The sequence below is a fragment of the Ceratotherium simum genome, chromosome 18 (assembly GCF_057802395.1).
Source record: "Ceratotherium simum simum isolate JZ-2026a chromosome 18, ASM5780239v1, whole genome shotgun sequence".
Classification (NCBI taxonomy): domain Eukaryota; kingdom Metazoa; phylum Chordata; class Mammalia; order Perissodactyla; family Rhinocerotidae; genus Ceratotherium; species Ceratotherium simum.
The window spans coordinates 29131793-29145348 of NC_141917.1; the positions used below are offsets into that span (position 1 = coordinate 29131793).

General features: G+C 37.6%; 1 protein-coding gene across 1 annotated transcript in view; it reads left to right on the top strand.

Annotated features, from left to right (window-relative positions):
- Positions 1 to 13556, top strand: part of SPEF2 (sperm flagellar and cilia associated 2) — a 181751-nt gene that overhangs the window by 77196 nt on the left and 90999 nt on the right. Inside the window, exons 11-16 of the mRNA XM_004422725.3 lie at positions 1219 to 1438; positions 2966 to 3120; positions 4745 to 4820; positions 6427 to 6488; positions 8471 to 8574; positions 11195 to 11451. Of these exons, the coding sequence (XP_004422782.1) occupies positions 1219 to 1438; positions 2966 to 3120; positions 4745 to 4820; positions 6427 to 6488; positions 8471 to 8574; positions 11195 to 11451 (874 nt within the window). The remainder of the gene's footprint in view (positions 1 to 1218; positions 1439 to 2965; positions 3121 to 4744; positions 4821 to 6426; positions 6489 to 8470; positions 8575 to 11194; positions 11452 to 13556) is intronic.

The window sequence follows — 13556 nt, forward strand, 5'->3', positions numbered from 1 at the left end:
TTTCCCAGGGAGAATTCTTTGGCAACTTTTCCATTTCTTTCTCGGCTTTCATCTTTTCAAATGTTTCATTTAAATTAATTTTAATCATTTGTACTTTCTTAAAATATCACTTTCACTATACAGTAATAAATTCAAATTTATTATAGTAGAGTTGTCATCATATTTTCTTAAAGATTTTTAAGTCTCCTTAAAATCTGATATTACCTTCTTTCGATTATATTACAAAATTGATACTTGCTACTCTTTACCTTTGCTCAGAACTAGTAGCAATTTCATTATCATGACTAGTATAGATAAGTTCTAAAAATATATCAATATAAAGTATCTGAATAGTTTTGCTAATTCATCAATTTCCATTTGTATAAATTCCTTCCTCCTTGTTTCTTTTAATTATTTTAAAATTATTTTTTCCTATTTTAATACTTAGTTTATTTACCTTCTTTTTTAATTTTAGATTAAGACATTTTAAGCTAAGGGACTATAAATTTTCCTCTGAGTACTGTTTGATTCCATCCCATATTTTTAATAAATCTATTGTTTTTATGTCCTTTTCAGACATTTATAGTTTAAATTTCCTCTTTAATCCAAGAATTATTCAGAAAGAATGCTTTCAGTTTTTAAGTACTTATATTTTTCATATCCGTCAAAAATCAATTTCTAGTTTATTACGTGAAAGTCAGTGAATGTGGTCTATACATTTTTTTTTTTTCTTTCCCTCTAATCATTTGATCATTTCAGCAAGAAATCTGAAGAAACTGGGAGTCAAACATAGTAGACTTAAAGGACGCCATATTGGGCATGAAAGTTCTCTTTTATCTTTCTTACTTTAAAATATTTTAAAATAAGCTTAGTACTTGCATAAGATAGCAGATACACTGTTACTTTCTGTTATCTGTTTAGTGATGATAGTGTCAATTTAAGTGACTTACTGCTCAATGTTGATTACAAATTGTCTCGACTTGATGTTCTTACTTTCACAAACTGTTAAGGATTTTAGAGTTGTTTTTTTTACTTTTATGTAGGAAGCTCATTTTTCTGCTCTCTAAAATGGAAGTATTATTCTTGTTATTACTCATTTATATAACAAACTTATTTAAAATATTGATTAGCTTTTATTTGCTATAAGTTGGATTTATTTTCAATATTCAAATTTCTTATATGCCTAAATTCCACTTATAAGAATATTTCGTTTTGTTTGTTTCATTGTTATTTTTGCAGAACATGGTTGGAGAATGGGCCTTACCAGAAGAAATGGTTGATAATGTACTACCCTCCAACAATTGCTTATTGGGCCATGTGATTCATAGACTGGTTGAAAAATTTCTTCCTCCTCAAGTTCAATCAACAGTACCTGAATTACCTTCATTTGCTATTAAAGGATGCTTATTGGGGAAAACATTTAGTGGAAAAACTACTGCTCTAAAGTCTCTACAAAAAGGTAGAATTTCTTTCTTTCTTTCTTTCTTTTTCATTTATTGGATTCTATTTACATTGACTGTAGCTGCAAATAGCTATGTCTGTAGAAAACATACATGACGATCTACTGATATATTGGGAAACTCTGTCATCAAAAACTTTATAATAGAGTGATCATATAATTAATTGTCCAAGGCTGACACTTTTAGGAGTTAGAATCATAAACTGGGACTGTCCCAGGCAAACTTGGATATACGGGCATGCTATATAATGATGATGCATAGTATAAAGGGAAATAACAGGTCTTAAACTTTTCCTCATAGATTTTATTTACTTTTATGATAGACAAAGTGGGAAATTAATAATTTGTGACAAATACAAAAGAAATCCACTTAAGATTGTAAATGTTTTAATTCTTCACATCTGTTGAGTTCTCACTCTCTCTTTAATGAGCCTTGGGCTTTTTCTGTAAAAGCTCTTTCAGTTAGAAGCAAAATCACAGGTTTCCATGTGTTTAAATAGTTTTTATTCAATAATACTTACCTATTAATGTTTTCACTGGAAAACTCAAAATTTGCACTGAGGACAGTCCATCTTGTACCATTCCAAGGCAGAGAAGGGTAGGTCATTATTGAGATGTTAAAAGGGTCTCCTTAAAAAGCAGCTTGACAAAAACACAATCAGATGCCACTCCACAGCCGCTAGGATGGGTATAATCAAAAAAATAGAAAATAACCAGTGTTGCTGAGGATGTAGAGAAATTGGAATCCTCAAACATTGCTGGTGCGATTGTAAAATGGTAGAGCCACTAGAGAAAGCAGTTTAGTGGTTCCTCAATAAGTTAAAGAATTACCATATGACTCCAGCATTCTGCTACTGGTATATGCACAAAAAGATTGAAAACAGCTGTTCAAAAAAACACCTTATACAGGAATATTTATAGCAGCACTATTAATAATAGCCAAAAGGTGGAAGCAATTCAAATGTCCATCACCTGATGAATGGATAGCAAAATGTGGTATATCCATATAGTGGAATATTATTCATCCATAAAAAAGAGTGAAGTACTGATACATGCTACAACATGGATGAACCTTGAAAATATGAGACTAGGTGAAAAAAGTCAGATACAAAAGGCCACATATTGTATGATTCCATTGACATGAAATATTCAGAATAGGCAAAGCTATAGAGACAGAAAGCAAATTAGCTGTTGCTGGGGGCAGGGGGCAGGAGCTAGGGAATGACTGCTTAATGGATACAGATTTTCCTTTTGGGATGATGAAAATTTTCTGGAACAAGATACTGATGATGATTGGGCAACATTGTGAATGACCTAAATACCACAGAATTATATCTTGTAAAATCATTAAAATGATTACATTTACGTTATGTGAATTTTAGCACAATAATAAAAACGGCAACTTGATCCAAAAGACAGTTCTAGGGGGCCCTAAAGACAGTGTTATCGGGTGAAGCCAGCACGGAGGAAAATGATGTCAATTTCCTAAGCGAACAGCTATTAATAAAATTATCTTTTGCACGTTAGACTTTCCTATTCAGATACTTTCTATTGACACTCTTGTCCAAGAAGCTATCCAAGCATTTCATGACAATGAAAAAATCAGGGAGGCCCTACCAACTCAGAAAGAAGCTCAGGAAAAGGCTCTACCAGTTCTGCAAGAGAATGCTGAGGAAAGTCAGGCAAGTGTGATTTCAGTTTTCTTTTCTGCACCTTGTATATTAGAGATTTGAAGCTGGATGGAATCTAAGAGGTCTTCTAGACCAGAGGTTGGCAAACTTGTCTGTAAAGATCCAGAGAATAAATATTTTAGGTTTTGTAGGCCAAGAGGCAAAACCGAGGCTATTATGTGGGTATTTATATAACAAGAGAGAAAATTCCAACCCCCTCACATGCTCCCCGCACACCCTGCTTTGCTTGAGTGAGCCATCCAGGGTGGTGTATCCACTTGCCATCAGCCAGAGATATTTTCCTGAGGAAAGAGCCAGCAGCTGGTAAGGGGATGAAGGGGCTCAATTACAGGCATTTGAGGGGGGTGGAGTATGAGTATTCTGGGGGAGTTCACCAAGTCACCAACTCCCGGAGTGAAATTCCGCTCCTGAGAGCCTGGCAGTGGCCAACAGCAGAGTCTTCAACTCGTATTTGGAGACCAACGCTAGCGCTGGGCATCAGCTGAGGCGCGTGCTAGAGCAGAGCTCTAGTGGAGGGGAACACCCGGCTTGGTCCCCAGGGTCACAATGTTCTGCTGTGGAGTGATGTCCAAGGACCATATAAAAAACAGTCGGCCAGCTGAATTTGATACAAGGGCCATAGTTTGCAGACTTCTAATCTAGACTAGCAGATTTCAATATTTTTTTTTGGTGGGGGAGAGGTGGGGATAGGGTGGGGGTGGTCCTCTTTATGGTTTACCCGCATCACGTTCCCATCAGTATAGCATCTTGCTACATTATTGCATGAAGAGTCTAGGGCAGGAGACTCTGGCCCCACCTTGAGAATCATGATGTGGTTTGCCCCCTCATTTTAAAGGGGAGACTCTAGAGGCCCTAAGCGTGAATTGGTTTGCTTGGGATCAGAAAGCTTGTTGATGGCTAGGCAGTGATTGGGATCCCAGATTCTAAATCCAGGACTCTTTCCCCTATCTTATGCTGTCTCTGCAATTCAATAAATTAGCAGAGAATCCAATCCAGATCATTTGCATAGCCTGCAAAATAAATACCATTTAACCATGAATTCTGAAAGTAACTGGGAGACGTTTTCTTCTTTGCAGGCTGCCTCTTCTTCCATGTTATGGTCCCATTAATATATAATATATATTGTATCCTCTATATATAATATATAGACAGTATGTATATAGAGAGAATATAACATATAATATTTAATATGTGGTATATTATATATTCTAATCAATAGGGTGATAGATCATGTACATGTTTTTTCTTTCTTTCCCTTATGGCTATGACTGACACCTCTAGGATTGTTCTGAGATGGCTTTCCATAAATTTCACCTCGTTCTCAGCTTCCACTATATTTTCAAAATGGTAGTAGCTGTATTGTACAGAGCAATTGAAGGCCAGTTGAAAGACAGATTACACTGCAGGTTACTGTGTGTTTCTATAAGTACAATTATGATCAAATTTTCTTTGTTTCCAAAAATCATTCAGTCCTTCTTAATATCATTAATGTTATAGATAAAATAGGGTATTTTTTTCTCAATCTTTACTTATAGAAATAAAATTAGGAATGTTATTAAAATATGATAATGTTAAAATCTCTTTATGTGCGTGTGTGTGTGTTTTCTCCCCAAAGGTTCTGCAGAATGTATTTCCTGCTTATCCAGTTTCAGATGAAGCATTAACAGAAACAGAAGATAAAACTATACTTAGTAAGTAAGATAGCAAAACAAATTAAAGAGACAGATAGACAAATAGTAAGAGGTCATGTATGTGAGCTTTCAGGGAAAGAAAAGAGATACAAGGGGAATTTTGCATAGTTGTCTACCTGTCATTTGACAGAGAGAGCAAGATAAACACAGAAGTCCCTAACCTTTGTCTACAACTGGGGGTAAGAGATGAAAATTAGAAAGGAATCTTTTCATTCTCCTTCAAGTAGTTGCTCAGTTTTGTTGTGGTTATGAAAACTGTCAGGATAAATCATCCTCACTCTTCCTGGCTTTGCAGGGAGATTTTATTGTTTCTTCTCACCTTTGCAGGTCTGGGTGAGTACTGTTAGGGTTCTCTCTGCATGCTACTGCTTTGTTGAGGGAGGCTGCAGGGTCTTGTCTCTTCCATCAACCTGAAGAGCGAACGTTCCTTAGATAAAGTTAAGTCTATTCACAACCTTGGGCAAGGCAAACAGAACCCAGCTTCCCTAACTTAACAACAAGTTATCTCCTGGGGGATCTGGGCTTTCGTCCTTCAGATTCTTTGTAGAACCATTGAAGGAAAACAATTTTAAGTCTTAAATATCTTTTCTACTTGTGCTAGTGAAGGCTTGGCTGTATTCAATAGTTTCCTAATGTTCTAGCATAAAATTCAGATCCCCTTGTGCCGTCATCATTATTGCCGTCAACATTGGACAATGTATAGATTTATTTTGAGCATGCCACTCTCCTAGAGCAGTCGAGTTTTCCGTCTTTTAAAAGGACATCATCTGGGGCTGGCGTGGTGGCGTAGTGGTTAAGTTTGCACCCTGTGCTTCAGCGGACTGTGATTTGTGGGTTTGGATCCCCACCGTGGACCTACATACTGCTCATCAAGCCATGCTGTAGTGGTGTCCCACATACAAAATAGAGGAAGATTGGCACAGATATTAGGTCAGCAACGATCTTCCTCAAGCAAAAAAGAGGAAGATTGGCAACAGATATTAGCTCAGGGCCAGTCTTCCTCACCAAAGAAAATAATAAATCAAAGGATATCATCTGTCCTTTATTTCAGTTATTTGTTTCTTATAAGATAATTTTAATTGATTTTTTAAACTGTTACAAGTATTTTATGATATATTTTCTTACAAAAATCCAGTTAATTTTAAACGGATTCTGAAAAATTATTTTTTGTATAGAATTTAACTAACAACTCCTCTGACTTCTAGAGTTTTCTACTTTTAGAAATGTTTATTATCTCTTACCTGTTTACTTGATAATCCAAGAAAATAAAAGTATTAGCATTTTAACAACTTTTCTTGAGAAACTTGTCTTGTTTTCGGAAAAGAAAACCCAAACTGTATTAAAATATTTCTAATGATATTGTTCTGAGCAAGCCATACTGAAGGAAGGAAGTAGAAAACACCAAGCCACGCAGTGGCCGGGATCTTCATGATGTGAAATGAAGGTAAAAGCCATGCTGTGGTGATTCTGTTACTTCCTTCCGCTGAGTATCTCAGACATAGCTGGATTCAATAACCCGTCTGTCCAAACCATAGACAGTCAAATACTAACATCATTGTTAGTTGTAAATACTGGAGTTTGTTCTTACCACTTTTCTTGTTGCTAGATACTGATACTAATAAAACACCAAAATCTGAAGAAGTCAAATCAAGTGATAGTTTCTCTGAAGTAAGTACTATAATCTAATTTTGGCTACTAGTATATTGAAATGTGTCATGATTCCTAGCCTTTTAGTGTGTCTTCAAGTGGAATGAAATAGCAATGTGTTCCTCTTTGGTTTAAAGTAAATCTGATGGTAAAATATTAGCTAAATCTGAGTTTACTTAATTTCTTTGTATTTTTAATATTCTTTTTATCTATAGAGGTGGAAATTGCTATTCAGTTTTGCAAGGTAAGAAAGTAAACACATGCTTTTTTTTTAAACTTATGCCTAGTTTATATTTGTGTGTTTTTCTTTAGCACTTAATTTATGACTTTCATTTCCTTTCATATTCTCCTTACCTTTAAGGAAATTTTCCTAAACTTATCCTTAGACTTATTGGTGACTCTACAGATTATTTTATTAATCTCTGAAAAAAATGTTCACAACAATTTATTCACTATTGCTTCTAATGGAAACTAATATTTCCATATATAGTATTGCTTTACTCTATATGGAAACATTTTTTTGTCATCAAGTAGAATGGCCAGATTAATCAAGTGGGATTTCATTTACTTTGTTTTTATTATATTTGATTACTTTTATTATGCATTTCATCATGGAAAACAATTTTATAGTTTTTTAGGCTTCAAAACTGCTTAAAGATAGAAAGAGTTTTGGAAGGATATACACCAAACTGTAAACATGACAACCAGCAGAGAGGGAAATGGGTTTAGAGAAAATGATAAAGGGGGACTTATAACTTTCACTTTCTATATTTGAAATTTAAATTAGCAGAAAGGCTAAATATATTTTTATACTTATATTTATTGAGTTACAAATCCCCCACATTCCATATTTAATTCAATTCAAAGGGCATACTTTGTTCTGTACACTGTTGTAAGGGTTTGGGATATATCACTGAACAAAAAAGACAGGTTCCTGGGCCTTGTGGAGTTTACATTCTAATAGAGGGAGACAGATAATGAACCACAAACACATAAATAAATGAATTATATGATCAGTTAGATGGCGATGATGCCGTGAGCAAAGAAAAAGTGGCTTGGGGCAGAGCAAGGAGAATCAAGAGCAGGGGAGGGAGGGAAGGTTGTCATGTGAAGTGAGGTAGGCCTCCTTGAGAAAGTGAGAATTAAGCAGATTGAAAGAAGATTGAGAAAATCAGCCACTGGATCTGGGGAAGCATTTCAGGCAGTGAGAATAGCTGAACAACAGCCATGAGGCAGAGAGGTGCCTGGCCGGTGGGGTGGAACAGTAGTAAGAGACGAGGTTAGCGAGATGAGTAGAAAGAGAGAAGAATCAGGTCAGCCAGGGCCTTATAGGCAATGATTAGGACTTTTGGAGTAAAAGGAGTAGTCTTAGTGGGGTTTTGAGTAGAGATATAATATCGTTTGACTTATAAAATGCTCACTCTGGTGGCTGAGTAAAGAATAGGCACTAGGCATGTTCTGTTGATATGGAGTAGCTTCATTGGGCTAGCCCTCCTGCGGATAACATAAATGCTGGACAAAATAGAAAAGCTAATTATCTGAGGGCGAAAAGCAGGCAGCAAAAAAACAAAGCAGCAAACAAGCAAGCAGCAAAAACCAGGTGGAAAATGCATGGGGTTTGACCATTGACAGAAGAGAACTTCAGCGGGCAAGACCCATGCTTATATGGGTTACCCCAGGGACATGCCCATCTGCATGACAGGAGTGGTTAGAACTCAAGGAGAAAGCCTCAGTCTCTTTGATTTAAGGTATTAGAGGATGAAATTTGGGGATGCCAGAGCAGCTGGAAATTAAAAAGGAAGATCTTGGAAGGGAGGGAGCCAGAGGAGGGGCCTCAAAATCTGCGTACACATTTTCCTTAAGTGCTTGGCTGACTCCAGACTTGTGCCACATGATCAGTGTCTTCACCAGAGAGCATGACCATTTTATTTTTTTCCTTCCAAATATTTGGAATCTGACTTATAAATTAGCTGTACTCTCCCATTCATTGTTTATTTTCACAGTTCACTGTGCGTGCTCAGCTTGGTGCAAAATCAGAACAGTTGCTGAAGAAAGGAAAGAGCATTTCTGACATGTTGCTAGTTAGCATCATGGTAAATGCTATTAAGTATGTATTATTTTTTGTTATCTATTCAATATATTCTTTATCAGATAGAGGTATATAAAGAATAATATAGAAATTTTATTTTTAATGCCTAATGAATACTACTCCTCTACATAAGAAAACATTCAGCAAGATAATGATATACTTTGTGATTTGCACACTTCTATTTCACTTCACCCCTTTACCATGACTTCATTCACCCAGATGCGTATTCAGGTCGGGTTCTATTCTGTGTGCGGAATTCAAAGAGAAATCAGATACTTGGAAAAGCCAAGGGACAGATGATGGAGGGAAGAGATCCTGACTGTATGGTCACAGGCCAGTGTGCTTCCTTGTTTTGTGTTTCAGGAGGAGGAAGTGAACCCAGGGATCTGAAGGTTGGGCAGTGCTGGGTAGGAAGAGAATGAGAAAGTAGAGGCTGCACAGGCAAGGAAGAACATATATGCATAGGACAGAGATGATATGTGATAGGGGTAAAGAAAAACTCAAAATAGACTAAAATTTTGTAATCCTTCCCTTCCTCCTTTCTAAGGACGAAGGATTCTCCTCAGTCCTCCTTTGTAATACAGAAAAAGGAGAAATTAAAAGAAACCTTAGAGGCTCATTTGATTCATATAATAAAGAGATGAGGCTAAGCAGGATGGAAAAAAGAATCAAAAAGCCTACTATGACAGAGTTTTGGAGAGCTTAGAGTGGGTGAGGAAATACAATTGGGGGCTAGCTGCGCTGTGTGGCAAACGTTAAGACTGAGAGAGGTGAGGAAAGGGGGTTTTAGAGAAGTTTTACTATTTGTCTGGAAGGGACTCCTTCTTTAGTATTTTCTTAAGAGACCTCATTTAAGATTTAAGTTGCCTCTCAGTTGTGATGTATCTTGGACCAATTACCCTTTGAATACAACGCTGAAGAAATCAGGCCACAGGCACGCTACCTTCAGAGCTGGAAGGGATCTCATTCTATTAGTTGCAACATTTCTCAGAATTGGCATAAAACATGTGTTAGCCATGGGACTCCTTGTTCAAAGAAAATTGTATATGAAAAGCCTCAGCTATAAAACAGATCTTAGCTTTGGTTTTGGTGGAGTTGGAGTGTCTACACCCCACCCTCAGAACTTCACTACCCTTCTGCCACCATCCCCATTGCCCCTGAGGCACCTTCAGAGGACTGTCATCAGTTTGAAATCCTTTCCTCTAGTCCAAAGCAATCCTTTTACAGTGAGGAAAGAGAAAGGCACATGGCAGTTCAGTAAGGCAATCCAGTCACGTATCTGGTTAGTGGTGTCGCCAGAGCCAAAGCCCAGGTCTCCTCACTCCCTGTCACCTGGTGTCCTCACACTACAGCTGAGTGATTGTGACCCTGACGTCCTCCTCCCTCTGAAGTAGCTCCTGAGACTGTGGGTGGGAGAAGAGGTCACCCAGACCTGGTGAAGTGCTCAAGAAATGTCTCCATCTTAGGCCAACCAACAAACCCATTCTATGCAGAATGCTTTACCAAGCTCTGGACAAGTTGTAGAAGCAAAATGCAGTCTTTTCCTGCTCTTCACAATCTAAATAGAGGCAGTGACCTGAGACAGCTTGACAGTGTGGAAGGATCACTGAATTTGGGGTCATTTGCAGTTTTCTGACTTTGAACAAGTAATGAAACCTCTCTGAACTTCAGTTTTTCCCCTCCTTCCTTGTGAGACTGTCAGAAGGATCATATGCAATCACCAAAGCAGACTTTTAACCTTTGGAAAGGGGGTTCTATAGTTTAAAATGAGTTCTAACAGAGAAAGAAATGAAATCGTAACTTTTAATCCAAAAACCAAAATCTCAATTTTGCACAGAGAGCAAAGTTTAAGTTTAATGTGCTTTTTGCATTTTTCAATTTAAGGGACTAAAAATAATAATTCTTAGAGCACCCATTCTCTATGGAGGATGCTGCACTGAGGGCAAAAACCCAAGAAATGGTCCTTATCCTTTAGCAACTTACAATCTAATTGAGATGAAGAGGTTGAGAAATATAGTAATTCCCAATCGTATTGTGAAGTGAATGAGAGACAAAGGCATTCAGATCGGGCTGTTATGACTCCATGCTGGATTGGGTTGGGTAATAAGAATTCTCCAGGTTGGCCATGTGAGAATCCACTATGTGCTAAGCTCTCTGCTGGGTTCTTAAAATGCATCATTTCAGTCCATCCTCAGAAGCATACGTCTTGTGAGGTATGTTTTGTTATCTCACTATACAGATGAGGAAACAGGTTCCAAGGAGGAACAGCCTAGGAACACAAGCTAGAAAATGCAGTTTGTACTCACATAACAGTGAGGAGCTTAGTTTGTTGGAAGTAAATCTTTCAAATCATGAGAGAAGAAGTTATAGGGAAGTAAGTTGGGCTGGTTAGTTTTAAATACCATGTTAAGTCCTCTGGGCTAGATTTGGAGGGAAGCAGGGACTCATAGAAGGATTTTAAGCAAGGCATTGATTGTGGAGCATTAGTAAACCTAATTTTACCTGTAAAGCAATAAAATTCATGCAGAAGGAGGTTACTGTGGATTGAAAGAAAGAGAAAGGCAAGATTCATTGTATTATTATTTCCAAAGTACTTGTGTATATCGAAACGTTAATGGTTTGTCCTTTTCCAATTTAGTGAGATACCTGTGGGTCAAGGCTGGGTCCTTGATGGTTTTCCAATGACATTAAACCAAGCGAAGCTTCTGGAGGAAGCTCTCACGGGCTGCAACAGAAACCTCATAGAACTGGAGAGAAAGAAAGCACAAATATCGACATTGGCTATTGATCCTACAACTTCCAAAGAAGTGTCTCTTCCCCCTTCTGCATTTGATTTTGTCATGTTATTAGATATTTCAGATAATTCCTCACTGAATCGCATGAATGACATCATGGGTAAGCTGGATACCTCTCTCTTTTTTCCCTGATATTCTTGTTTACAATTCAAAGTTCTTTATTTGTTCTTTGACCAAATCAGTGAATATTCCCATGTACAATTATAAGTGGGTAATAAAGAATCCATTTCAGCCTTCCCAAGAATTATCGAGCAGAGCACAGGTGCCTCCTGCTTTGACTGTCAGTGTTCAGCACTGCAGGCCAAGCCTGGAACTAGCAGAGAATTCCATGCCAACCGCAAGCATCTCACTGAACCCCTCCAGCAACTGAGCAGCTCCCCTGGCACAGAGGTGCCCTTTTTGAGACATTCATGCATGGAGGATCTTCTTGTGGCTCTCTAGTACATCTTGGTGGGTCACCCTAGTGAAGGTCATAAACCACATCTATGCTGCAAGCAAGGATCTGGTAATATCCTTCCCTTGGATTGTGTGGGAACTCAGAGGAGCAGGTATCAGTTGGCTGAAGTCCTCACATGGTGCGGTTGAATAGTCTTGCCAAAATTCATGGTTTATTTAACTACTTTTCATCACTGAAAAGAAAATATTACTTTATTCCACAAATTAAATACTTATGGGTAAAAGCATATATTCTTGAGCCCTGGCTTTCCAAGTTATGAGGTATTTGGCCTTGGAACAGGTACTTGTTATTCTAAGCCTTAGTTACACAACCTATATAATAGAATGCCTCATAGTATTGTTATGGATATCAAAGGAAAACTGTTTCTTTACTCACAACACTTCTGACACCAAATGTGTGGGTTTTCCGTGCTATCCAATTCTCCAATTCTTGGAAGATACCAACTGGGCGTCTTACAATTTAATTCAATTCTAACAGTAACTGGAGTTAGCACAGATTTCCACAGGTTAAGGGCTTAGTTTCACAGGACTGCCCCCCACTTCAGATACCAATCTCAAGTAGTGGATCCCCAGGTTACACACACTTCTGTCTGACTTGACTACAAAATTGGGAGTTTCCATGACCCCACCCACGGTTCAATAGTTTGCTATAACGGCTCACAGAACTCAGGGAAACACTTTGCTTACTATTCCTGGCTTATTATAAAGGATATCATAAAGGATACAAATGAACAGCCAAATGAAGAGCTACATAGGGCAAGGTCTGGAAGAGTCTCAAGCTCAGGAGTTACTGTCCCCTTGGTGTTTGGGGTGTGTCACTCTCCTGATTTGTGGATGTGTTCACCAACCCAGAAGCTCCTGGAACCCTTTCTTTTGAATTTTTATGGAGGTTCCATTACATAGCCATGATTGATTAAATCACTGGCAGTTGGTGATTAACTCAGCCCTCAGCTCCTGTCTCCTCCCTAGAGATCAGGGGGTGGGGCTGAAAGTTCCAGCTCTCTAATCACTAGGTTGGTTCCTCTGGCAACCATGCTCCACCCTCCAAGAGTCACCTCATTAGTATAAACTCAGGTAAGGTTAAAAGGGGCTTATTATGAATAACAAAATATGCTCCTCTCACCCCTATCACTTAAGAAATTACAAGTGTTTTGGAGCTCTGTGTCAGGAGCCAGGGACAAAGACTAAATATATATTTCTTATTATATCACAATATTACAGGTATTAAATGATATGTGTTAAACACTTGGGATAGAATCTGGCACATGACAATAAGCATGTGCTAATTACATCAGGAAAAATTGTGGAAGACTTTAAAATGAACAAAAGATTGTTGGATATCCTTTCAACAAAAGCCTGAATATTGTCTACTGGATCCTTTGAAGTATCTGGTTCCATAGAGGTTGTGCCTTTCATTAGCTTTGAGTTGGCTCTTCTATAACTCTATAAATTGTAGGAAACTGATAGTAATTCCAATGAGTTTTGTTCACAGACATGCAAATGAATTTTATTCAATCAAGATACAATTAATTTCTATGCTTTTGAAAAGATGATTCCAAATATTACACTACTCTATGCATAGGAACCAACTTTTCATCTAGTAACATCTATTTCACCATTCCTGATTGCCTGTAAATGTGTCTGTTATTCAGATTCTCATTTGGACTGGTTGTAACATGTTACTGATTCCCTCATTAATTGAAGAATTAAGTGATGTCATTTTACATTTGAGTCTTGACTTTACCTTTT